Source organism: Canis aureus, chromosome 7 (genome assembly GCF_053574225.1).
Source record: "Canis aureus isolate CA01 chromosome 7, VMU_Caureus_v.1.0, whole genome shotgun sequence".
Taxonomy (NCBI): domain Eukaryota; kingdom Metazoa; phylum Chordata; class Mammalia; order Carnivora; family Canidae; genus Canis; species Canis aureus.
In genome coordinates, this window is record NC_135617.1 from 68,039,964 (window position 1) to 68,065,745 (window position 25,782).

General features: G+C 50.7%; 2 protein-coding genes and 1 long non-coding RNA gene across 9 annotated transcripts; all 3 read right to left on the reverse strand.

The window, feature by feature from the left end:
- Window positions 1-5,793: 5,793 nt before the first annotated feature.
- On the reverse strand, window positions 5,794-8,588 carry RPL10A (ribosomal protein L10a). The gene is made up of 6 exons (XM_077904303.1): window positions 8,508-8,588; window positions 8,162-8,236; window positions 8,005-8,085; window positions 7,516-7,664; window positions 6,669-6,841; window positions 5,794-6,369 (listed from the first exon to the last, which is right to left on the reverse strand). Exons 1-6 carry the CDS (start codon window positions 8,510-8,512, stop codon window positions 6,199-6,201), a joined length of 654 nt encoding a protein of 217 aa, XP_077760429.1. The 5' UTR covers window positions 8,513-8,588; the 3' UTR covers window positions 5,794-6,198.
- Window positions 8,589-9,480: 892 nt separating this feature from the next.
- FANCE (FA complementation group E) lies at window positions 9,481-22,805 on the reverse strand. Of its 7 annotated transcripts, XR_013383640.1 has the most exons (11): window positions 22,370-22,801; window positions 17,632-18,256; window positions 17,018-17,062; window positions 16,684-16,743; window positions 16,238-16,381; window positions 15,323-15,446; window positions 15,036-15,114; window positions 13,228-13,294; window positions 11,697-11,822; window positions 9,915-10,144; window positions 9,481-9,788 (listed from the first exon to the last, which is right to left on the reverse strand). XR_013383640.1 is itself a non-coding variant. In XM_077904300.1 (10 exons), exons 1-10 carry the CDS (start codon window positions 22,615-22,617, stop codon window positions 10,043-10,045), a joined length of 1,620 nt encoding a protein of 539 aa, XP_077760426.1. In that variant the 5' UTR covers window positions 22,618-22,801; the 3' UTR covers window positions 9,481-10,042. The 7 variants fall into 7 exon arrangements, 3 of the variants coding, with proteins under 3 accessions (XP_077760426.1, XP_077760428.1, XP_077760427.1); XM_077904300.1 differs by having other exon boundaries at window positions 9,481-10,144; XM_077904302.1 differs by lacking the exon at window positions 22,370-22,801 and adding an exon at window positions 20,532-20,972 and having other exon boundaries at window positions 9,481-10,144.
- Window positions 18,955-19,378, reverse strand: LOC144317640 (uncharacterized). Its single transcript, XR_013383645.1, has 2 exons — window positions 19,048-19,378; window positions 18,955-19,015 (listed from the first exon to the last, which is right to left on the reverse strand). It is a non-coding gene; the product is annotated as an uncharacterized LOC144317640 (long non-coding RNA).
- Window positions 22,806-25,782: the final 2,977 nt, after the last annotated feature.

Consider the following 25,782-nt stretch of genomic DNA (forward strand, 5'->3'; position numbering starts at 1 on the left):
TAGTGTGTCCAGCGTGTGCCAGACCTCTCTGGGTTGGATTAGTTTCGTGTGGGTGTTTTGTTTTGTTTTTTAAAGATTATTTATTTATTCATTCATGAGAGAGAGAGAGAGGCAGAGACCCAGGCAGAGGGAGAAGCAGGCTCCATGCGGGGAGCCCGACGTGGGACTCAATCCCAGGTCTCCAGGATCAGGCCTTGGGCTGAAGGCAGCACTAAACCACTGAGCCACCCGGGCTCCCCGCGTGTGGGTGTTTCTGCCAGGTTAGGGCCTGGTCGGTCACCCCACCCTGCCCCGTCTGTGCTGGGGGACCCCATGCCAAACCCCCATTCAGAATAGGTAGGATTCGAAGAGCCCATGAAAGCTTCGCATACTTCCTTTCCCCCACCCCCTCCCGCCAAGTTGAGTGCTGAAATGTGCCCAGTGCTGGCCTAGGTTCTGTTGTTGCATTGTCTCTGAGTGAAGGGACTTGCCCAAGGTCTTCGTGGTGGCTACTTCCGGTTCTCACTGTCCTGTCTTCACTTTAGAGCAGAAAAGAGAGCTCAAGGAGGATGAGCCCTGGCTTGCAGGCAGAGCCAGATTCCAACCTGTTCTTGTCCGCCTGGGGAAGCCCTGCTCTCCCCTCTGAGCCGTCCTCTGCTCCTATAGCAGAGACCACAGAGTGGGGATGGTGACAGGACATGCCTTGTTTACCTGAAATTCAAATTTCAAATGTTTTAAAATTTTTTTAAAGATCATTTATTTGAGATAGAGCACAAACAAGGGGAGGGACAGAGGGAGAAGCAGACTCCCCGCTGAGCAGGGACCCCCCCCCCCCACACACACACACTCCTCTACCCCCCTCCCAACTACCCCCCTCCACCCCCGCCATGTGGGGCTTGATCCCAGGACTCCCCGGGACTCCAGGATCCCCAGGACTCCGGGATCATGACCTGAACCGAAGGCTTAACCGTCTGAGCCACTCAGGTGTCCCTGAAATTCAAATTTAAATGAGCATCCTGTATTTTCATTTGCTAAATCTGGCAGCCCTACTCCAGAATCTAGAGTCTTATAGATCATTCTGGTCCAACCTCCAAGACTGCAGATGGAGAAACAGACTGAAATTAAACGCTCTCTTCACCCAGTCAGTCACTGGCTACACCCAAGATTTGAATCTGGTTAGCTTGGCTCCCAAGTCCATGCACCTGGTAGACTATTTAAATAATCAGGTGGTCTTTTGTCTTAGTCCACAGCATTGGAAGGACCCCAGACTGTCACTTGCAGGATGGGGACAGTGCTGGAGCCCCAGGCAGGTGGGTGGGGTCCTGGAGTCAAAGTGGTTTATGAATGACCCGCCATGCACCAGGCCTGGGACTGGATGCAAAATCTCATCTCTAGACTAATGGTTAATTATATCTACTGGGTGCTGTTGAGGCATCGTCACGTGTGTCACTGCCTTCACACTCCCAGAGTCAGCAGTGTTCGCATAATTTCCTTTAGAATCATGTAGGTCTCATGCAGAAATCGCAGGTGAAATAGGGCTGGCCTCCTTGTCTCCCCCCAACCCCATCCTGCTACCTCCTCACCTACCCTCCCCATACAGTGTAACAAACCAAAGGTCAGGGATAACTAGTTTTGAGGTCCCAAAGTAAGGAAGGAACCAGAATATAAGTAGGTGAGCCTTGGGACACCCGGGTGGCTCAGCGGTTGAGCGCTTCCCTTTGACTCAGGTGATCCTGGAGACCCGGGATTGAGTCCCACATCAGCCTCCCTGCCTGGAGCCTGCTTCTCTCTCTGCCTCTGCCTGTCTCGCTCTCACTCTTGTGTCTCTCATGAATAAATAAATAAAATCTTAAAAAAAAAAAAAAAAAAAAGCTGAGTCCTGTGAGCCCAAAGCCCAGGATCCTCTCCTGGTTGTGGCTCTCCCCTGCCGTAAGGAGGGGCCAAGATGGATGGACCCCAAAGATCGGGACTGTAGTTCTTTCTGCCCCATTTCTGTTCTGATGGTCCCAGGGAAGAGGGAGGAGTGCACCGTTGTGAGGTTTCACGGGCTCTTGATTTCCCCGCATCACAGATGCCCGAGGACGGGCTCCCAGAGAGCTGAAGCCTGAATCCTAACTCGGGTGCCACTGAGCTTTAGGCTCATTGCCCCAGAAACTGGGGCTTGGTTGAACTAGCTTGGCCTTCATTAGAGGCGGGCTCAGTCGGCCTGCACACGTCTTCCGTTTGCTTGCCCTTCTGCGTCCCCTTCCTTCCTGCCGGCGCTGGGCTTCTGGAGAGCCGCACCAGGGCTCCAGATGCCCCACAGCCCCGCGGGAAGGAGTGAGTCAGCTTTGTCTAATATAGTTGGTTCTTAAGGACCCCCACCCAGTACGTAAGGCTTGATAGAATGAGTGGGTTTTATTTTTAATTTTTTTTTTTAATTTATTTATGATAGTCACACAGAGAGAGAGAGAGGCAGAGACACAGGCAGAGGGAGAAGCAGGCTCCATGCACCGGGAGCCCGACGTGGGATTCGATCCCGAGTCTCCAGGATCGCGCCCCGGGCCAAAGGCAGGCGCCAAACCGCTGCGCCACCCAGGGTTCCCAATGAGTGGGTTTTAAAGCCAGGTGATTCAAGTCAATATCCAGGAAGGCTCAAGTTCCCAAATTGGGCTTTTTTTTTTTTTTTTTTAAGATTTTATTTGAGCGAGAGCGCGCACCTGTGCGCAGTAGTGGGGAGGGCAGGGGCAGACCACGTGGAGCCGCGAGCCCCGGGCAGGCTCAACCTCGGACCAGGACAGGAGCCAAGGCAGATGCTTAACTGACTGAGCCACCCAGGCGCCCCTCAAGTTCCCGAATATTTCTAAGGCATCCACTACCTTCCCCTAGAGTTTCCAAATCTATTTAAAAATGTTTAATCCTTGGCTCATTTCAAACGGGAGGGCGTGACTAGTTCTGAAGCCACCTTTTCTCCCCGTTCATCGTTCATCCGCACCCAAACAGCTCGCTGTGCGCCGGCCGCCCCGGACGTGCGCCGCCCGCGGGATTGCCCGCTTACGGCTGCCGTCTGAGTACGAAGTGCCCGGCACCGTGCAAAGCGTGTCATCCTTTGATTTTGGTACTACGGTCTTTTAAGCATCATCATCTGCGCTTTCAGGTGAGAAAACAGCGATTAGAGAATAGACGGGCTCCACAGGCTCCAGGGCCTCCTGAATGGGAGAACTGGGATTCAAACTCAGGCGCGGGAGGGGCCCCGCCCGCAGGCAACCACGTGGCTGGTCTCCTCGCAGCCAGTCGGCTGTAGGTACCCGTGAGGTCAGGAGACACCGCCCCGGAAACCCTTGGCTCCAGCTATTGGCAGGACAGCACGGTTTCTGGCAGGAACAGAAACGTCTCCCTGGTCTTGGCTCAGGCCCCCTGTCCCCCCCGCCGCCCCCCTGAGGATTGGCAGCTAAGGTGCAGCTAGGACCCATCTTAGCCAACTTGAGGGGGTACTTCAGTTTTAGGCTTCCGCCCCATGGCTCTCAGACCTGCTCTCTTGCTGTACTCAGTGCCTAAGAGCAGGAGGCTGGCAGGTGTATTCACGTTTGTAACCTGCTTACATGCCTCCAGTCATCAAAATACCTGATTTTCTTTAGTAATGTCTTCTGTTTTGTGATTAGGTGCCTTCGCTGTTAAATGTCTTCAGCTCAGGTCATGATCCTGAGGTCCTGGAATCGAGCCCTGTGTCAGGTTATCTGCTTCGCAGGACAGTCAGCCTCTCCCTCTACCCTTTCCCCAGCTTGTGCTCTCAAGCACTCTCAGAATCTTACAGAACTTCAGAAAATCCCAGATAATTTTTTTTCCTCCCAGAATTAAGCATGGCCAACATTCTGATAAACTTCCACTTTTACTGTGCCTAAACTTTTTCCTTTCAATAGCACTGGGTCCTAATTAGTTTTGTTTTTCTTCTTTTTAAGATTTTGAGGGGCACCTCGGTGGTTCAGTGGTTGAGCATCTATCTGCCTTGGGCTCTGGTCGTGATCCCGGGATCCAGGAGTCCGACGTCAGGCTCCCTGCATGGAGCCTGCTTCTCCCTCTGCCTGTGTCTCTGCCTCTCTCTCTGTCTCTCATGAATAAATAAAATCTTAAAAAAAAAAAAAAAAAGATTTTGAGAGAGAACAAAAGCAGGGAGGAGGGGCAGAGGGAGGAGAAGCAGACTCCCACTGAGCACGGAGCCTGAGCCCAAAGCTGGGATTGAGGCCAGAGCCTAAGGCAGACACACTCAACAGAGTAAAGCCACCCAGGCGCAATAGATCCTAGCTAGTTCTTTTTGTTTTTAAGACTTTTTATTTATTCCTGAGAGACACACAGAGAGAGGCAGAGACACAGGCAGAGGGAGAAGCAGGCTCCATGCAGGGAGCCCGATGCAGGACTCGATCCTGAGTCTCCAAGATCTGGCCCTGGGCTGAAGGCAGCGCTAAACCGCTGAGCCACCTGGGCTGCCCTCTATCTAGTTTTTTTTTTTTTTTTTTTTTTTAGGATTTTATTTACTTATTCATAGAAATGCAGAGGCAGAGACACAGGCGGAGGGAGAAGCAGGCTCCACGCAGGGAGCCCCACATGGGACTCGATCCAGGGTCTCCAGGATCACGCCCTGGGCTGCAGGCGGCGCTAAACCGCTGTGCCACCGGGGGCTGCCCCCCCTAGCTAGTTCTTATACGCCAACTTTTCCCTTTCCTTACCCATCTGGAACATTGACAAGCCTAGATATTTTATCACTCCTAATACTGTAGTAACAGACCAGAAGGAGCAACTATGCCCAGTAACCTTGAGAAACCAAATTCAGGGCTCATCCCAAGATTAGGTTATAACTATTTTACCTGTAAGCAAAATTACTAAATTATTAAAAGCTAAAATAGAAAAAAGAAAACCACCCCAAGATCTTTGGCAAAAGCCTTGTGTTCTTTGTTCGAGCTTGTTTTGAGGTACATTTTATTTATGCTTTGGATTAGCCTTTTTAAAATTTATTCATCGGGATCCCCGAGTGGCTCGGCGGTTTAGTGCCGCCTTCTGCCCAGGGCGTGATCCCGGGGTCCTGGGATGGAGTCCCACATTGGGCTCTCCACAGGGAGCCTGCTTCTCCCGATGTTTCTCATGAATAAATAGAACCTTAAAAACAAAATTAAAAATTTTATTCATGAGAGAGGAGGGAGGCAGAGACAGAAGGAGAAGCAGGCTCCATGTAGGGAGCCCGATTTAGGACTGGATCCCAGGACTCCAGGATCACGCCCTGGGCTAAAGGCAACGCTAAACCGCTGAGCCACCCAGGCTGCCCTGGATTAGCCTTTTTTAAAGGAGACTCCACCTCAGCCTGGAGCCTGACAAGGGACTCAATCTTACAACCTAAGGTCATGACCTGAGCCAAAACCAAGTGTGAGGTCTGTAGCCTTTCAACTATATTAAAAGATGGAGGGATGAACTTGTCTCGGCTGGTCTCTCGGGAATAAAATGAAGTCTTAAAAACCAAACAAACCTACCAACAGGGAAGTGCCTCAGGTCAGGAGGATGGAGGGCCTGGAAGTTTCCATAGCCTAATTCTGCCCCATTTGCTAATAAGCTCCTAGAAAACAGCAGTAGTGAATTCAGCAGCATCGTACAGGTCTCCTACTTGTGTTTCCCCAAACATGAGTAAATCACTACCCTCGATATGGTGTATTTGAGGCCAGACAAGCAAATCAAGTTGTGGATCAATCCTATCTGAACAATCTAGGAACCCAATCTCCATTTGGAACTTTGTGATTCCTACAGACGAGCCCAAATGCACAACTTAGCACAAAACAAGAAGCCATGGAGTAAGGAGAAGCAGGCCATATATTAAGCATGCTGTGAAGGACTGAGTCTATGTCCTCCACGTGTGGGTCCAACCCCTCCTTCCAGGAGTCGGCAGCAGGAGCACAAGACTTGGGAGCACTAGCTCAGATCTGCCTCTCAGGATTCAGACCAGCTTCAACCCCGGTTAGCAGGTTATCATCAAGTATCCAAGAGACCCGAACTGGAGTCTTACTAGACTACACAATTCTGAAGGTAGATGGAATGCACTTCCTGGTTTGCAGTATGCAGAACAGGCCCACCCACACTGGGTGCCAGAACCTTCCTTCATCAGTGTACCGCTACGGAAGGTCAGTCAGTTCACAGAGCACCCCCCCCCCCCAGTCACAGGCAGATAGTAACGGTAGCACTAGGATTTATTAAATGGTCTCAGTAAAGGCGCTGGGGTTTGCCCATGGTGCTCTTGATGTACAAAGCCCGGACGTTCTGCCAATTCTTCTTGAGCAAGGACACCAGGAAATTGACAGCTAAGTGGATGTTGTACACAAGCTCATCGTCCGTCATCTTCACGTGGCCAACAGCCACTGCCAGACATAGCACCTGTGAGAGAGTCCAGTCAAATCAGGCCGGCGGCCAAACCGAAGAGTCAGAGTAGGCACATCTAGAAGCCAAATGACCCATCCCTCCCCACTCCGATGACCTAGTGAACAGTACCCGGACCCCAGGGCAGGAAAACCACAGGCACGTGGAAAGCCTCAACCCTGCTCAGTGACTGTCACATGTCCTATGTATCTGTAGAAATGTGACCTGGGACTCCCATTCAGAGAACATGGATGAACTTTGGGACTGGTAGTGCCACCATCACCAAAGCTTAATCTCTGCAACCCAGACCTTCTTACCTTCTTCATCTGGAATTTGATGGTGGACTTCACTTCATCCACTTTGGCCACCATGTTCTCATTGTGGGTCAGCAAGGAAGGGAACTTGCCAGCTTTATTCAGGCCTGGACCCAGGATTCGTGGAATCTGCTTGATCAGAGATTCTGAAGCCAAAAAGGCATCATACTTCTTGGCTGGTAAAAAGAAGCCATCGGATGCTCAGGATCCGGCCCCCAAAAGCAACCTCTGAACGGAGTTTTGTCAACCAACCACCAAAGTAGCCTCTAACCAATTACTGTACTCTCTCCACGTACAACGTCTTTTTAATCCTCTCCTTATTCCAGCTTGTCCCTATCCCCTGGCCTTTTACTGGCCCGACATTCATAGAAAACCTAGCTTTGGAAACCCAGGCTGACCGGCTCTCTTCACGTTCCAATAGTAGATGCACACGCTGGTTAAGACTCCTGGGGTTCAATGCCTGCAACTTTTCTATTACATGAAAAGTGGGGCACCTACTTCCTTTTTGTAAAATGCTTAGACTACTTATGATAAAGATGCGTGGGGAGAAAAAAAAAAAAAGAACTTTAACTAGAAATCCCAATTCAGAACATAGCAGCACCTCACTAGTCGACTTAGGGGAACTTGCCTGTTCAGAAAGACTCCTCAAAGCAAATAATAAAAAGGAACCTTAAAAGATTATATATAAAAGCATCACTCACTCAAGGGACCCCCCCCCCCATAACAGATCCTTTCCATGATTCTGCCCCCGCCCCCCAATCATTTTAAAATCCAAATGGCAATGTCACTTTTCTACCACTCCGGTGACAACTGTCTGCCGGAAAACAAAGCCACCCCAAGCCACACTCACCCAGCTTTTTGACTAGTTTTTTATTCTTGTTGAGTTTCTTCAGCGCTTCAATGTCCATGTGGGGAATGTCCACTGCCTTGGCCTCATCACAGTGTTGCTGGTCCCCCAAAACACACACAGAAAACTTGGGGCGGGGGGTGGACTTAAGCCTGCGTTTGCGGGGAGGGGAACAGCACCGGTCAGGCCCAGCCCGGAGCTCCAGAGGCAGGCGAAGGGGTCCGGGGCCGCTGCAGTTACAGAGCCTTACCCAGCACGTCCACTTTCACCAACAGCTAGTCTGGCTTCTCAAACTAGCCGGCGGGCTTGGCCAAGGCCTCCCCACGCCTCCCCTCTTATTTTAAGACCCAGGGTGGGGGTCCGTCCAGCCACGGCTGCCCGGGGCAGGGGGTCTGAACTGCCCGGGCGCGTCCGTGCCCGCCCGCCTCAAGCTCAACAGGAGGCCCAGGCGGGAGGGCCCGGAGGGCCGGGTGGGGGCAGAACGGTGCCAACCTGACGGTGCCCGAGAAGCGTTTGTCCTTCTGAGGGTCATAGTTCTTCAGGCTGATCTGCAGCTCCACCGTCTCCAGAAACCTTAGGGAACGCAACAGAATCAGGCCGCCGCCCCTCCACCCGAGCCCCACCCCCACCCCGCCGAGGCCCGGCTTACTTCCGGCGCTTGCGCTGGTTCCCGTGCAGGACCTCCCGCACCGCCTCGTACAGGGTGTCGCGGGAGACTTTGCTGCTGCGAGACAGAAGCCAGGCGAGCGCTCAGCACCTGGGCGGCCCGCATCAACACCCTCGGCGTGGCCGGAACGCCCCCCACGGGGAATCCGGGCACCACGTCCGGCGACCTAGGTGCGACCGATGCAGGCTCCGAGCAAGAGACACCTTACCAGAAATGCCTCTCGGCGAAGCAGGGGCACGGACCCCCCGATTCGGCCCGCAAGCCTCCCTCCCTACCAAGGTGCCAGTAACCGCGGATGACGGTGGATGGCTCCCCAAGCGCCACTCACCTCATGGTAGCTCGCGCCGCAGTAACCGGAAAAGAGAGTGCTTCAACTCGCGCATGCGCTCAAATAAGGCTCTTGTTCTCGCGAGATGCCTTTGCCCGTGGTTTCCCTCCGGAGCGCGGCCAGGCCGCTCAATCTCGGGTCGCGCCGCCGTCCATGGCCGCTGGAGGGCGCTGCCGCGCGTAGCACAGCTAGGCTGGCTCCGAGGCCAGGCGGGGCGGGGCGGGGCGGGGCGGGGCGGGGCGGCGGTCCTGTGCGCCCCGTGGCACCCGGAGACTGTCCCCAGTGGCGCCCGCTGCTGCCAGGCACGTAAGAGGCTGGCCCTGGGTACCTCACCGGGATGGCCACTGAGAGCATGTAGCTCCCGCCTATTTGTCCCTTCACGCCTTCGCGCGCCTGCTTCGTCTCAAAAGCAGGCTTTCCCCCTAACCTCTCCCTCATCTTGCTCTGGGGCTCATGCTTTCAGAGCAAATCGTTAAGAAGGGAAATGTCATGAAAGTTCTGTCCCGGGCACACTTCCCCTACTCAAAAAACAGCCCTGATAGGGCAGAAGTGAGTGGTGTCACACAATGCCGCACAGAACATGAATAAATGAACTGGACAACTCTGGCACCTTCCCCTTGCAGAATGGTTCACCAGGAAAGATGCCCCCTGTCACCAAGTAGGGTGAGTGGTGGTGGTGTCTGTTGGTTTTCCACAAATACCCAGAGTTAATAGGAAGGCATACCTGTTTTGTTTTGTTTTTTAAGATTTTATTTGAGAGAAAGTAAGTGCACACAAGCAGAAGGATGGGGAGGGGGAGAAGCGACTCCCCACTGAGCAGGAAGCCCAGACTGGGGGCTCTATCCCAGGACCCTGGGATAATGACCTGAGTCTAAGGCAGACACTTAGCCAACTGAGCCACCCAGGTGCCCCAAACCCCTGCTTTTTAATAAATTATCATCCAAGTCAGAACACAGAGGGTCGTAACATATACTTGAGTGCAAAATATATTTTTTTAATGATTATTTATTTGAGAGAGAGCGAGTGCACAAGCACAGAGGGAAAGGGAGAAGCAGATTCCTTGCTGAGCAAAGAGCCAGATGCAGGGCTCGATCCCAGGACCCTGAGATCATGACTTGAGCCAAAGGCAAACACTTAACCAACTGAGCCATCCAGGCGCCCCTGTGCAAGATATTCATGCTGAGCACACAGGTCATCTCAGGGCTCCAGAAGCATCATTCATCTACTCTTGGTCTGCTCTGACCCTACTGAGGCCTTTCAGAAAGTTTCTGTCCCCATCACCTGATGAAAAAGTGACAAAGAGTGAGCCCAAAGGTCAGCAGCCCTGGGAAATAAAGCTCATCCAGCCCCCTCAGCCCAGGAAGCACCCCCCAAGTGGCCTCTCTGCATCCTGGAGCAGGAAGGCACCTGACACTTGGGATGGCCAGCCTCAGCCTTTTTCCCCAGACAAGGGGTCAGGGGATGGTGCTGAGGGCAAAAGTATTCTTCAGGCAGCTGGTGGGGGAGCTCCAGGAGTGTGGTCTCTTGGTGGATGGTCAGGGGCCCAGATGTCTCAGGGCGGCCTGCAGGGACTTCCTCAGGAAAGTGGTGTTGAGCTCTAGGGCTGTGGCCAGGCCCAGCCTCTGGATCTCAGTGATCTGGGGAGAAGGAAGAATCATATCAGGACTCCAGCAGCTGATCCTTCCCCTTTCCCCTCTGCCCATGTCCCTGTTTAGGAAGGAGAGAGGAATCCAGGACACAAGGACAATGGAGGAGATATCTAAATGCATTACTTCATGATTATGCAAGGTCTTTGTATTCAAGTGGACCTGGGACCAAATATGAACTATACAACTATACTAACTTACTAAGTCAGCTGCATTAATAACATTAATAACACTTGACAATGATTGGGTGCTTACTATGTAGCAACACTTTATAAACATAACTTCATGTAATCTGCACAACCCTCCCATTTTAGAGATGAGAAAACTGAGGGACAGAGATACTCTACTGTGGCTGCCACATTTCTTCAGGGCCACACTATATCTTCCCTGACCTTTTGCTACAGCCTCCTGACAGGTCTCTGCCCTATATCTTCTCTCCGATTCCCACTCCTTAGAGATGCCAGAGGCTTCTTTCTAAAATGCAAATATGACCAAGTCACCCCAGCTTCAGCTGGGCCCTGGGGTAACTATAAATGTCTCATATTGGATGCCCTTCCTCCAGGATCTACAGGGTCTCCAGAGGATCCAGGATTCTCCTGAAATTGTGCATAACATGTGTTCAGATTTTTCATTTTTCTTGGAGGATCTATAGCTTTCATTAAATCATCAAATGAGCCTGTGACTCCCCCAAAAAGGTAGGGACACTTGACCTTCAAGATAAAGTCCACGATCCTCCTCATAACCTAGAGGGTCTTCCATATGATGATGGCACGGCCTGGCCATGTCATCCTAGGCAGGTCACTTTAACCTCTCTGGATCTCAATTTCCTCATCTATAAAATGGAGCTGTTAATAGTATCTTCTCATTGGGCTAACACCTGAAATAAACTAGCAAGGCCACATAAGCAAAGGGCTTTAAACAGTGCCTAAGACATAGCAGAGGCTCTGCAATATTACCTCGCGGTGTTTTAACTCTGACCTAGAACCTCACCCCTACCATCATCCACTCTCATGTTTTCAGGCCGAAGCTACCATCTGTAGATCCCCCTGGATGCTCACAGTTTATACTGTTTCCTTTGCCTGAAATGTCCTTTCCTCAGTCTTGGCCCTTGACCACTACTCACCCTTTCAGAATTGAGAAGCCTGTCCCAACCACAAACAAGGTTTAGTTGCTTCCTCCACCACCACCACCACCACCAAAAGCACCCTCCGCCCCCACCTCTCATCTTTCCAGATGTGATGCCAATCTGGTTATCATCTCTCCTACCTCACTAGCCTGGCACTGGTGGAGAATGTCAAGTCAAGGACAGGAACTGTGCTATGGTCACTGTCGATTCCCCAGTGCTTCACTCACCATCTGGCCCACGGCAGTGTTGCCTGCATTAACGACCTCCTAGCAGTCTCATTCCCCACTCTGAAGCTTGAATTTGTAGTTTCCCTGGCTAACATTCAGGGTGTCTTCCCTGGCCAACATCTAGATGTACACCCTCGTGGGCACACTCAAGAGCAGCAGGACCAGCCCTCATGGCCCTTCTAGTACTCACACTGGCCTGATACTTGGTCATCACTGTCAGCATGAGCTTGGCATAGGCCATGGAAGTGGTGGCTGCTGGCCCCTCTCTACAGAGCTTCTCCATCAACACACTGAACTTCTCGGGAGTTATCTCCACCTGCACACATTGGAAGACGGGACAACAGAATAAGAAAGGGCTCCAGATTCAATTTCAAACTCTACCACTTCCAGCCTAGGTAACCCCAGGCAGGTCACATAACCAAACTGAAGCCTCAGTTTCTGCATCTGTAAAATGGGGCTCATGACATCTAACGCTAAAGATGATGAAAAATATTAAATGAGATAATGCACATAAAGCCTGGCATATACATCTCAGCCCTGTTTGGAGTCCCAGGGGGTACTGCCAGCATAACAATAGTTGTCCTTAATAATTTAATAAATACTTATCATGCACAGGGCACTGTTCTGAGCACTTACACTAATTATCCATTTCAACATCACCCTGGCCTTGTGTGGCAGGTATGATCATCATTCTCCTTTTGCAGATGGGGAGACTGAGGCATAAAAAGGTTAGGTCAACCACCTAAGTTATAAACAAATGAGGCAAAACTTTAGGTAGTGATATGGAAACATTGCCAAAATATACTGCTAGGTTAAAAAAGCAAAGTACAGAGCACTGAGCTTGGTATGTTGCCACCCATGAAAAAAGTAGAGAAAAAGTAGGGGCATGTGGCTGGCACAGTTGGTTGAGCATCCGACTCTTGGTTTCGGCTCAGTTATGATCTTAGGGTCAGGAGATTGAGCCCCAAGTCAGGCTCCCACACTCAGCAGAGTTTGCTTGGAGTTTCTCTTTACCTCTGACTCCCCACCCCCTGCTACTGCCCCATGCTGTCTCTAAAATAAATAAATGTTGGGGCACCTGGGTGGCTCAGTCAGTTAAGTGTCTGCCTTTGGGTCGGGTAATGATCTCAGGGTCCTGGGATCAAGCTCCACATCAGGCTCCCCGCTCAGTGAGGAGTCTGTTTCTCCTTCTCCTTCTGCCATTTCCCCTTCTTCTGCTCTCTCTCTCTCTCTCTCGAATAAATTAATTAAATATTTTTAAAAATAAAGAAAAGAAATAAATCTTAAAAAAAAAAAGCAGGGAAAAAGTAAACTTAAACATGTGTCCTTGTACATAAAAGCACCTCTGGGAGGGTTCCCCTGAAACTAGTAACAGTGATGAGCCCTGGAGAGGGGAACCTAGATGGATGGTTCACTGTATCCTTTGAGCTTGAAAACTTGTGAACATAGGAATCTATGATGTACTCAACAATAAAAGAAAATTCACACACACACATCAAAAGGTCCCTCCCCAAGGCCACGCAGCTAGTAGGTAGCAGAGCCAGGATGTACAGTGTGGTCAGCTTTCTGCTCTCAGCTTTTTAAGCCCCAGGACTCACCCACCGTGTAACATACCTTGCTGTGGGGCAGCTGCTCTGCTCGCCACCCCTGGAGGGATCAGCAACCCGGGAGGCCCATGCCTGTCCATAGCATTGGACTACCCTTCAAGGCAGTCTGCTCACCTGCCGTTCCAGGAGTGACTGCAACACCAAGAAAGTCTCCTCCTTCCAGGGCAGCTCTAAGATCTGTCTGCAAAAAGCACAGGCCCCGCTGAGAACAGTGCACGCCTGGGTACCTACTGTTCCTACCTTAAGGCAGGGCAAGGCCCTGGGGACAGCCTAGATCCCCAGCCAACAGAGGAAATAGTCAGAGCCCCCTGATGCTGGCAGCAGCCAGCCACTACTCGGTGCTAGGAAGGCTACAATACAAGACTCCTGGAGAGGATAACGGAGGATCTGATGTGAAGTGTATAAGGTTCCCTAAAAAATGAGCAGGAGTGAAGAGTGCCTCTTGAGTACAAAAGGTGAGGGTGACCCAGGGAAGAGGATGATGGTGCAGTGAGATATCTACAAGGCTTTCTAGAAAGGGCAGCCTTCCCTGCAGAGCCCAATCCACGGGGAGGCCCACTCCAGCAGTGCTTCCCAAGCTACAGCGCCATCTTCCACTTGTGTGGAGAGGCAGTGTGTCACACAGAAGAAGTGTGGCTTCTTGGGTGCTGGGCCTTGAATCTGATCCCAGGCTTTAATACTTGCTGGCTGTGTGACCTTTGTCCCATGTCCCTTAGCAGCTCTGAGCTTTAGGTTTTCTGTCTCTAATAGCACCCACCTGACAGCACTGCATGAGCACTTCCTGAGAAAATGAATCTAAAGCACAGAGAAGGGAGCAGCCTGGGTGGCTCAGAGGTTTAGCCTGCCTTTGGCCCAGGGTGTGATCCTGGGGACCCAGGATCAAGTCCCACATCAGGCTCCCTGCATGGAGCCTGCTTCTCCCTCTGCCTCTCTCTCTCTCTCTCTCTCTGTGTGTGTCTCTCATGAATAAATACATTCTTTAAAAAATAAATAAAGCACAGAGAAAGGACTCGGTAAGTGGTGGCTGACATTTAAACAACTGTTCCCTTCTCGTGTGAGAGTTAGTGTTTATTTTATTTTTAAAAAAAATATTTTATTTATTTGACAGAGAGGGGGAGCAGTAGGCAGAGGGAGAGGGAGAAGCAGGCTCCCCACTGATCAGGGAGCCTGACATGGGACCTGATCCCAGGACCCTAGGATCATGACCTGAGTAGAAGGCAGATGCTTAACCTATTGAGCCACCCAGGTGCCCCAGAGAGTTAGCATTTATATTTCATGTTAGTGTCAATTGGGTCTTAGCTACTCATTTGTTTCTACATGGCTGGATCTTGACTCCCCAGTTTTAATACCCAAATTTAACACAAATTTAATAACAATTTTTGAGCACTTACTGTGCTGAGGTCTATATGCATTATCACATTTAACATCTAGAAAAATCCTAGAGTGAATATTATGCCCATTTTTCTTTTTTTTTTTTTTTTTTTTATGCCCATTTTTCATATGAGGAAACAGAAGACTCAGAGAGATGGAGAAACCTGTCTGAATTCACACAAGGCAAGGCTGGGATTTAAAATCCTGTCTTCCCGGATCCACAGCCAGTGCCTTAACCACTGTGCCATGTTCCAGCTACGCTGTGAACGGCTCAAGTGGGGACCACCAGCCCCTTCTCTGTGTCCCCCCAGGCATCTGGCCTGGAATGCTGGAAGAACCTGGGGCTTGGGCAGGGTCACAGAGTGGCAACTGTGGCGGGGAGGCACAAAGCCCGGCTCAGGCAACAGCGAGAGGGGCCTCCGCTGTGCCGCCACCTGTCTTTCAGGTACAGGGCCTGGTATCCAGGCAGCTCCAACTCCAGAATGCCAAGAGCAGGCTTGGCCAGTGGGAGGGGGTAGGGGCGGGGACAGCATGGAGGCGTGTACACTCACCCCAGCATGAGAACCTGTGCGTCTGGCTCCAGGGCCTCTTCCTTCATAAGGCAACACAGTAACTCTGTTTGAGCTGGACCTGGGAAGGGGACAACAGGGCGGGAAGTCTGGGGAAAAATGGCAGGAGAGGATAGAACACAATGCCTGGCTCATTACAGGGGAGCATAGTCAGGGAAGCAAGGCAGCCTTATTGACTGAATACACAACTGCCAGGGCCCCCCAGGAGTGAAGGGTGGTGGGAAGAGAAAGGGCAGAGCTACTGGGCCCAGGGCTGGTTCCAGAATTACCTGTTCCCGGGGCCTGGAGCACAGGGCCAAGGAGGGCTCTGCAGACAGGATAGGCATACTTGGCACAGAAGGCGGTCAGCGCAGTCATGAGCAGGCGGGAGGCTGAGGAAGTCAGGGAGAGAATCTACAGCCAATGGGGAAGGAAATATTAATTAATTCATTTCTTCCTTCCTTGAATGAATGTTTGTCAGACACATATTTCAGACGGTGATACATGTTACAAAGAAAACACAAAAGTTCGGGACACCTGGGTGGCTCAGCAGTTGAGCATCTGCCTTCGGCTCGGATCTGATCCCAGAGTTCCAGGATCAAGTCCAACGTTGGGTTTCCTGCGTGGAGCCTGCTTCTCCCTCTGCCTGTGTCTCTGCCTCTCTCTGTGTGTCTCTCATGAATAAATAAATAAAATCTTAAAAAAAAAAAAAAAGAACTTTTGTGTTTTGTTTTTAAAGATTTTATTTATTTATTTATTCATGAGACACACAGAGAGAGAGAGGCAGAGACACAGGTGGAAGGAGAAGCAGTCTCCATGCAGGGAGCCGGGCATGGAAATGGATCCTCGGACTCCGGGATCATGCCCTAAGCCAAAGGCAGATGCTCAACTGCTGAGCCACCCAGGTGTCCCATACAAAAGTTCTTTTATCTAGAACTCACATGGATTCACCCATTGGAAATGACACTGAGCTCCCAAATCCCTTCAGCTCCTGGAAGGATCTGGAGCTCAAGAGAGAGGAATTAGATGGCATGTGGATAGATGGCCTGGAGGTCCATGCCCTCCGCCTGCCCCAGGCTGCCTCTGAGAGTCCAGATGCCTTACAAGGTGGGGAACCCCTCTCCCAAGCACCACCCTTCTGAGGGCTCAGATGCTCTTCTTCCCCATAGTCCCTACCATGCCAGGTGTATCACAATGCCACCTACCCGTCTAAGAAAGAGGCTCTTGGTCAGAACAGTAGCATTGCTGAGGCTGAGATCTGGGGAAAGGGACAGAAGCCAGGTGCAGAGCTGCAGGAGAGCTGGATCGGAGAGCTGTGGGAGCTGCAGCTGGGCACACAGCAGGTCCACCTACCAAGCAGGAGAGGCCACAGACACACTCAGTCTGCCTCTGCTAGGCTGTCTCAAGCCAAATGGGGAGCAGAATGAGTAAGGCAAGGACACTCCCAAGGTAATGTAAGGCAGGGAGAGCTGCCCTATGAGGAGGATCCAAGGTCTAAAGCACAAAGGATGACCTTTACCCAAGAGACCACAGAACCCAACAAAATCCGCTCCCCAAATTCCCACACAAGGCAAGGAAACACAGACCTAAATGGAACAAGGCTGGGGAGAGGGGATGTACCCTCAGGGCCAGGCAGTCTTCCTGGACTCACCTGGCTGGGACTGCATTCATGGAGAAGCTGTAGCTCAACCGGCAGGGCACCCTCCAACCCCTGGAAAAGGCAAATCTCATGTCCTGGCTCTGACAAGTCAGAGACCACCCCTTGGTCTGGCAGAGTGGGGGGTGAGGAGCCTGGACACTACCAGAGGAGAAGGACTTGTCTGGGGTTAGATGACATATCTGTCCTTGGGCCAAGAGAAGCCCTTGCAGTGATTGTCTTCAGACCTTCACTCTGACCCCCATTGTCCAAACAGCCTGTGCTTCCCTGGGCCTGGCTAAGGTCTAGACAGAAAGTGGAAGGGCGATGGTGAGCAGGGGCCAGTTACCTCCCCCAACGTCTTGAGCAGCTGCTGCAGTCTGGGAACCTGGTCCTGCAGAGAAAAGCCCAGTCACTGCCAAGTCCCTGTCAACACAGTGTGGTCCCGGGGCCCAGTCCTAGCCCCCTCCCCCGAGAAGGCTCCGGATCAGTGGGAGCTAATGGGCAAGGATGATTCAAGAGAGTCAAGAAAGCGAAGCCTAAACCTTGAGAGGAGCTTAAGAACTCAAAGTATAGTAGACAAGGCCCGTGGTAACCCAGCTGTCTAGACTTGTCCCCTCTGCACTCATCCTAATGGGGGTAGACCCAGGGCTTAGGTTGGGAAGACACGCTGGATGCTGGCATGATTCCACACCCTCTGCGCAGAGGAGCTTCTCTTCTTGCCTGGCATCCTTTAACCTCATGTTGTAGATTAGGGCCAAAGGTTTCCCCCTCCACTAACTCTTCCCACCTCCTGCTTGGGAGTCCATGGAGCAGAAACTATATTCCCTGAACCCCACACCCCTACCCCTGCTCCATAGACTTGTTACCCCAGTTGGGAAATAGTCTCCCACCGAGCCCTCACCTGGATAAACCCCCCACTCCTGGAGGATCACTCTAAACCCAGCCTCCCCATTCTAGTACCTGGACAGGTTTGGGCAACTCCAAACACTCAGGTAGGTCCTTAGCAGCCTCCAGACTCTGACCAGCCTCACTGGGCTTGGCCCTGACACTCTGGTTCTTAATGGGTAGGGCATCTCCTCCATCTGCCAGGGGTTCCAAAGATTCAGGTTCACATCTCTCCTCCTCCTGACCTTCTTCCTCTTCCCCTTCCAAACACCGGAACTTTTTGGGGGCACACTCGCCCTCAGGACTGGTAGGTCCTTCCTCTCGCCCCTTTCTGCGTTTCCCAGGTTGCTGAGCGTCCCTGTCCTCCTTGTCCTCCTCTTCTTCCTCTTCAGGCTCTGGAACCTGGAGCAACTTCAGCCTCCTGCCTCCCCGGCCCAGCCGCCTACACAGGCCTTGGAGCCGTCCCTGGCAGCTCTTAGACAGCACAGACACGCCCTCAGTCAATACCCCACCGTTCAAATCCCTCCGCAGCAATTCCCCCAGGACCCAGAGCCAGGCATCAGGGTCAGGGCTTTGGTTTTGTTGTGCAATCTGCAGCACAGGGAGTAGTCCATTTTCAGGCAACAATGGCCGAACAGCCATCAGCAGGGACATCAGATTCCTCTGGCATAACGGGGGCAAGCGCAGCAGCAGTGGCTTCCTGGGCAGAAGGACAAGCAGTTAAGAATATCTTGCTGGAAGGAGCACAGGGAAGACTGGGTAAAGCTGGGTGGCAATGGACAGACAGGGTGGCTAGGAGGCAGTACCCTTAGGTCAGGGTGGATGGAAGGGGTCAGCAGGAGAGCCATTCATTTTTATTTTTTTTAAGATTTTATTTATTTATTCATGAGAGACAGAGAGAGAGAGAGAGAGAGACAGAGAGAGAGACAGAGACACAGGCAGAGGGAGAAGCAGGCTCCATGCAGGGAGCCCGACGTGGGACTCAATCCCAGGTCTCCAGGATCAGGCCCTGGGTTGAAGGTGGCACTAAACCGCCGAGCCACCAGGGCTGCCCAGGAGAGTCATTCAAAAGGCATTCATCGAGCATGTATTTTTTGTTGTGGTGGTTAAGCCAGTTTGAGTTCATTTTACTATTCCTAAACAGCCAAAAGTTCTCTGAACAATTCAAATTTTTTTTAACAATTCTTTTTTTAATTGAGCATGTATTCATATATTTTGGGCTAGGTTCTGTTTTGTGACGTGTCCTATTTTGGCTCAAAAAAATCCACATTGAGGGGTACCTGGGTGGCTCAGTGGTTGAGCAGCTGCCTTCAACTCAGGTAGTGATCCTGGGGTCCTGGATAAAGTCCCATATCAGGCTCCTCCCAGGGAACCTGCATCTCCCTCTGCCTAGGTCTCTGCCTCTCTCTCTGTCTCTCATGAATAAATAAAATCTTAAAAAAAAAATCCACATTGAAACCTACTCTAAAAAAAAAAAAAAAAGAAAGAAACCTACTCTATAAAAGATCCATGCTTGTTTTACATAAAAAAAACTCCCTTCCCAAACTTTGCATAAAAATAATCCTTCAGGGATCCCTGGGTGGCTCAGTGGTTTAGCGCCTGACTTTGGCCCAGGGCGTGATCCTGGAGACCCCGGATTGAATCCGGGCATGGAGCCTGCTTCTCCCTCCTCCTGTGTCTCTGCCTCTCTTTCTATGTCTATCATAAATAATAAATAAATCTTTAAAAAAAAAAATCCTTCAGGGGCGCCTGGTTGGTTCAGTATGTGACTCTGTTTTGTGTGTGTGTGTGTGTGTGTGTGTGTGTTTAAGAGTTTAATTATTTTTTTTTTTTAATTTATTTATTCATGACAGTCACAGAGAGAGAGAGAGAGAGGCAGAGACATAGGCAGAGGGAGAAGCAGGCTCCATGCCGGGAGCCCGATGTGGGATTCGATCCCGGGTCTCCAGGATCGCGCCCTGGGCCAAAGGCAGGCGCCAAACCGCTGCGCCACCCAGGGATCCCAAGAGTTTAATTATTTATTTAAAGTAAACTCTACACCCAATACAGGGCTCAAACTCAGGACCCTGAGATTATGAATCACATACTCCACCGGCTGAGCCAGCCAGGCAAACCTGGAGCATGTGACTTGTGATTTCAAGGTCATGAGTTCAAGCTCCACATGGGGGGGGTGGGTGGAAGCTTACTTAAAAATATTAAAAAAGGGGCAGTCGGGATCCCTGGGTGGCGCAGCGGTTTAGCGCCTGTCTTTGGCCCAGGGCGCAATCCTGGAGACCCGAGATCGAATCCCACATCAGGCTCCCGGTGCATGGAGCCTGCTTCTCCCTCTGCCTGTGTCTCTGCCTCTCTCTCTCTCTCTCTCTCTCTGTGACTATCATAAATAAATAAAAATTAAAAAAAAAAAAGGGGCAGTCTAGGTGGCTCAGAGGTTTAGCGTTGCCTTCAGTCCAGGGCCTGATCCTGGAGACTCGGGATCGAGTCCCACGTCGGGCTCCCTGCATGGGGCCTGCTTCTCCCTCTGCCTGTGTCTCTGCCTCTCTCTCTCTCTGTGTCTCTCATGAATAAATAACTAAAATCTTAAAAAAAAAAAAAAAAAAAAGATAGATTAAGGCCCAAAATAAAAATAGTAATATTCCAGGATGTGGTGCAGCGCTTACTCTGCAGCCCTGTACTCCCCTTAGCAATCCCCTGGAACTTACAAGGTCACATCTAGCTCTGACATTCCTGTCACCTGAGTTCCTGAGAGGCAGAGGCAGTCTCCTTCCTCCATGTCCCAGTACCCAGCACAGCGTCAGTCCATAGCAGGCAACGGGTACACATTTACTGAATGAATTAACTCTCTGAGGATAAGTCCAGAGATAAGCAAGGGCTACTTTGGACAGAGCAATGTAGCTGTCTGTCATGCACAAATCCAGATGCTGTGTGACCTGAGGCTTACTGGTGTGGCAAGCAAGTCATGGGTACACCAAGCCCACCTGGCATCACACCTCTGCTCCTCCCTATGTGATTCCTCAGGGCTGCTTGTCATTACATACAAGGGGCATCTGGGATGTGTGAAAGAGAAAAAAATATTTGACTTTGATTTCTTTGTGAAAAACACTAAGTGAGAGAGAAAACTAAGGTAAAAGTTCAAAAGATGGTCAATTTGTGGTAGAGGATATTTAGAAGCACAGAGCTGGGGGAAAACCCTACTTCAAAGGCTCTTAACTTTTTTGTGTGCATGAATCCCCTTATCAGAGTGTTAAATGCAGAAAATAAAATACACGGGATTATGAAAGAAACCAATTATACTGAAATAAAGTTCTAACCAGGGACCCCAAATTAAGTTCCCCTCCTCTTATTCTGTCCAGAAAAAGCCAGACAGCTGAATATGTTTATGGCCTCCAATTTGGGGATGCAGAAAGCTCCCCTGACCCATTTCTTTCTTTCTTTTTTTTTTTTTTTTAAGTAGGCTCCATGCCCAGCCTGGAGTTCACTGTGGGACTTAAACTCAGGACACTGAGATGGAGACCCTGAGATCAAGACCTGAGCAGAGATCAAGAGCCCTAAGCTCAACTGACTAGCCACCCAGGGGCCCCTCTCCTGACCCATTTCTCAAAACAAATTCAAAGTAGGGTGTGTGAAGACAATATTAGAATTTCCACTTCTACTTATCTAAAACATGAGAAATTAAGTATTACAAATATTTAATGTATGGAATGGCCCTTCATAGTCCAGTCTCCAGCCTAATTCTGAGAGGAGCATCTGAGTGCAAAGACGGCTCTTCAGCCCTCTAGAGGCTGAAGGGGACACTTCTGTCACTTTTTCTACTTCCAGTATTTTGGTTACTTAGGATAATTAAATGAATTTATGGATACTGAATTATGTTCTCTAACAAAACCAACCTCACTAAATGGACACACAGCTTATAAAGATGACCGAAAAGGAACTGAATACCAGTAAGGGAAGCCCATCAAATAAGAAAATGGCAGAGCTGACCCTTCTGCTCCTAGCAGAAATTCAGTCACATAGAGGCAAAAAAGAAACAGGAAAGAAACAGGAAAGAAGAAAGAAAGAAAAGAGAGAAAAGAAAGAAAAGAAAGAAAAAGAAAGAAAGAAAGAAAGAAAGAAAGAAAGAAAGAAAGAAAGAAAAGAAAGATAAGAAAAGTTAAGTTCAAAGTCACCTCAAAGACTGTAAATTATCAAGAACACCATCCTTAAGAAAAGTGATTTTGCCCTAAAATGTATACTGCGCTTTGAAAATTTGACATCATAAAGCCACTCCTTCAGATGTCCGTTCTGTCACCACAGCTTAAATTTCTTCTTTTTGGGACACCTGGGTGGCTCAGTGGTTTAGCGCCTGCCTTCGGCTCAGGGCGTGATCCTGGAGACCCGGGATCGAGTCCCGCATCGTGCTCCCTGTATGGAGCCTGCTTCTCCCTCTGCCTGCGTCTCTGCCTGTCTGTGACTCTTATGAATAAATAAATAAAATATTTTTAAAAATCAATTTCTACTTTTGTATACTTTACAACGTACGTATTTTTACTCCCGTGTACACTAGAGGTATGAGTGCGATTGCCTTGGAGCGGGAAGCATACGGTCAGATCCTTAGAGTCCACCGGCTTCCAGCTCCTCATCCACGCGCAGGCTGCAGGCTGGCGGCTCCCGCCGCACCCAGGCGGTCCTCCACCAAGGCCCGTGGGATGCGCTCCTCCTCCCGGGGTGCGCGGCAGGGATGCCGGGCTGCGGGCCTCGATCTCCTCATCTAGAAAGTGGGTGGCGCCACCCCCCGCCTCACGGCCGGAACGCGGCGCTCCGCGAGCAGGCGACTTACAGCTCCAGGCGACAGTCCGGGCCCTCCACGACGGGCTCCTCCCGGCACAGCGCCTCGAGGATGCGGCCCCCACCGAAGGGCTCCCCGCCGCGACTGGCCAGCGCCCGCAGCAGCCCCAGGCCGCGCCGCGCCCCGTCGGGCCCCGCCTGCAGCGCCCGCAGCAGGAGCTGGGCGGGGGCCTCCAGCTGTGCCCAGGGCGCCGAGTCTGCGCCCTCCGCCGGAGCGGGTGCCGCCCCCGAGGCCGCCATGCCCGGAGCCGCCGCCGCTCTGGTTCCTGACCTCGGTCTCGAGGACCCGGGAAAGGGCGCAGGACGCCAGCGCCTGCCCTGACGCGGCGACGAGCCTCTTCCGGCACCTGCCACCTGCGAGCCTGAGGGCTCCGCGGCCGAGAGCCAGCCGGATTCCCGCGCGGCCTCAGAAAGGCACGAAGGAGGCGTGGCTAGGGGCGGGGCCGGACGTGAAGCGAGGGGCGAGAGCAGGCCGGAAGGGGCGGGGCCACAAACGGTCCTGACCATAGAGGCGGAGGAACGGAGTGAAGGGGCGGGACGAAGGCCGAGGGAGATCCGCGGGTGGGGCGGGGCCACTGTGGGGGCGGGGCCACAACGAGGGGGGTTGCTTGTGGGCGGGGCCATGCTGGAGATGGCGGGGCGGGGCGGGGCGGGGCGGGGCGGGGCTCGGTGGAGGGACGTATTAACCCTCACCTTTGTTCCTCTCCTGCTCTCTGAAGTGAGGAGGCCGGGGAAGGAGTGCAGAAAGGATGTCAGGGATCCTGTTGTTCGGGAGCCAAGCATCATTTAATCTTAGCTGATGTCCATGTTATGCGCATCATGGATTTTTTTTTTCCGCATCATGGATTTTAAGATAAGATTTTTTTTAATTTATTTTTTATTGGTGTTCAATTTACTAACATACAGAATAACACCCAGTGCCCGTCACCCATTCACTCCCACCCCCCGCCCTCCTCCCCTTCTACCACCCCTAGTTCGTTTCCCAGAGTTAGCAGTCTTTACGTTCTGTCTCCCTTTCTGATATTTCCCACACATTTCTTCTCCCTTCCCTTATATTCCCTTTCACTATTATTTATATTCCCCACATGAATGAGAACATATAATGTTTGTCCTTCTCCGACTGACTTACTTCACTCAGCATAATACCCTCCAGAAGATAAGATTTTTTTAATGTATTTATTCTTGAGAGACCCAGAGAGAGGCAGAGACATAGGCAGAGGGAGACGTTTATTCTGACGTGGGACTCGATCCCAGAACTCCAGGATCACGACCTGAGCCAAAGACAGATGCTCAACCACTGAGCCATCCACATGCCCCCTTGCAATAAGATTTAGTCACAGTTTACCACCCCACATTGACATCACCTCTTCCACAGGCCATCAACTGTCATCACCAGGTTTCAGTCCTCTCCAGAAATATTTGATACACTATGCCTGAGAATAGGTTGGTAAAACACTCTATGGCCAAAGGCTTTGCTGAGAACTTCCTCCCCAAGTCCAAGAAGCCAACTTGTCTTGTGTTGTTTATAAGGGCCCAGGAGGACTCTATCTCCCAAGGTTTCAGTGTAAAGAAATCTGCTGGAGAAGGCAAGCTTCTAGTGAAGTGGGGGGAGAAGAGGAATCACTGCAGAAGATAAGAATATATAGAGAGGGGAGAAGAGCCCCCCCCCAGGATCCATCAACCCTACTTTGGGTTCCAGTCTGCATTTACCATTCTCCCAACTTCTGCAGCTACACACATTCATTCATTCAATAAATTTTTACTGATCACCTAGGGTTGGGGACTCAGGGAGCAAAACAAAGTGACCCTCCTCATTGTTGCTGACGCTCTAGAGAGGAGAGACAACTAATAAGTTAACGATAGAATGTTTGATTGTTATTAGTGCTTTCAAGAAGAATACAGCAAGGAAGCGAGACACAGTGAGGTAATCTTTAAGTAGGTAGTCAGGCGAGATGAACTGAAGAAGATAAGGAGGCAAAACAGATAGACATCTGTGGGGAGGTCATTTCAGGCAGAGGAAAGAGCACATGCAAAGGCCCTGAGACATAAGTGTGGCTGGAGCAGAATGTACTTCCTGGGGAGTAATCAGAGAAGAGGTCAGAGAGGTAACTGGGCCAGCTCTTGTGAAACCTTGATGCAATACTTTGGTTTTCACTCTAAATAGTATGTAAGCCAAAGGAATATCTTGTTTGTTTTTAAGTAATCTCTACATCCAATGTGGGGCTTGAACTCATGACCCTGAGATCAAGAGTTGCATGCTCTACCAACTGAGCCAGCCAGGCGCCCCTGAACAGTATGATAAGTCATAGGAATGTTTTGAGCTGGATCTGATTTCCATTGCAGCCAAATTTTTTTTTCCCCAAAATAATTTTAAGGTAGCTAGGGTCTGATCCTGGAGACCTGGGGTCGAGTCCCACGTCGGGCTCCCTGCGTGGAGCCTGCTTCTCCCTCTGCCTATGTCTCTGTCTCTCTCTCTCTGTGTCTCTCATGAATAAATAAATAGAATCTTAAAAAAAAAAAAAGAATTACTGGGACCTAGTAAGAGTTCTGAACTCCAGAAGGCCATGGCCAGGGCACAGTCCATGAAGAACACTTCGTCTTCCTGCTGTTCTGTGCCTCCTAGGAACACTGTTGGGCCCTGGGAGTAGAGAAAGAAATCAATGAAAATCCATCAGCTTCATCCCCATTACCCCAGGAACAAGAGAGTCAAGGCTGACACGTAAGGTCGGGCAGGTTGTACATAGCACAAAGATGCCTCATCTTAGCAGGCACCATTATCATTATGGACATCATGTATGGGTTTTACATTTATCACAGACATTTATGATAAACATGACCAGCAGCCTCCCTGTCCCATATGCCTGCTGTTACCACCTCACTCCCAGAGGTCAGCTGCGTACTCTCAGTCCAGCGAGGATCAGAGGTGAGGGCTTTATCTGGTAGCTGGTGCAGATAAATACAATCAGACTTGAAGGGGCAGCAGCCATTCCCTTGCTTGAAGAATCAGCATCGGATCTGGCTATGAGAGGGCAGAAGGAGAGAAGACCATTGCCTTCAAGCCCCGTTGCTCCAGGAACAAGGAAAACTCAAGGCTGGCATGTAAGGTTGGATAGGTTGTACATAACACAAAAGGCACTACTCCTACTCAGCCACCACTGGGATCACTGCATAGATTTTACTACATTTATTACAACTATTTTCCAGAAGATGGCAGTGAAGTGTCTTAAGGGATGCCTTTCTCTAAGTCCCACAAGGTCTATTTGGGCCAGCAGAGTGACCCTGGGAATCTGTTTCCTTCTTTGAACTGAGTTTTTTTTTTTTTTTTTTTGCTTTAGTTTTAGTTTTAAAGATTTTATTCATGAGAGACAGAGAGAGGCAGAGACATAGGTAAAGGGAGAAGCAGGC

Excerpts from the sequence above, each read along its gene's own strand:
- RPL10A (XM_077904303.1), bottom strand. Across the intron at positions 6,842-7,515 it reads AAAACTAGTCAAAAAGCTGG|CCAAGAAGTATGATGCCTTT; the intron begins GTGAGTGTGGCT and ends TCTTTTTACCAG. Across the intron at positions 6,370-6,668 it reads TCAAATTCCAGATGAAGAAG|GTGCTATGTCTGGCAGTGGC; the intron begins GTAAGAAGGTCT and ends ACTCTCTCACAG.
- FANCE (XM_077904300.1), bottom strand. The coding sequence starts at position 22,617 with ATGGCGGCCTCGGGGGCGGCACCCGCTCCGGCGGAGGGCGCAGACTCG. Across the intron at positions 13,295-15,035 it reads GCACAGGTTCTCATGCTGGG|ACAGATCTTAGAGCTGCCCT; the intron begins GTGAGTGTACAC and ends TGCTTTTTGCAG. Across the intron at positions 11,823-13,227 it reads AGTCACTCCTGGAACGGCAG|GTGGAGATAACTCCCGAGAA; the intron begins GTGAGCAGACTG and ends CAATGTGTGCAG.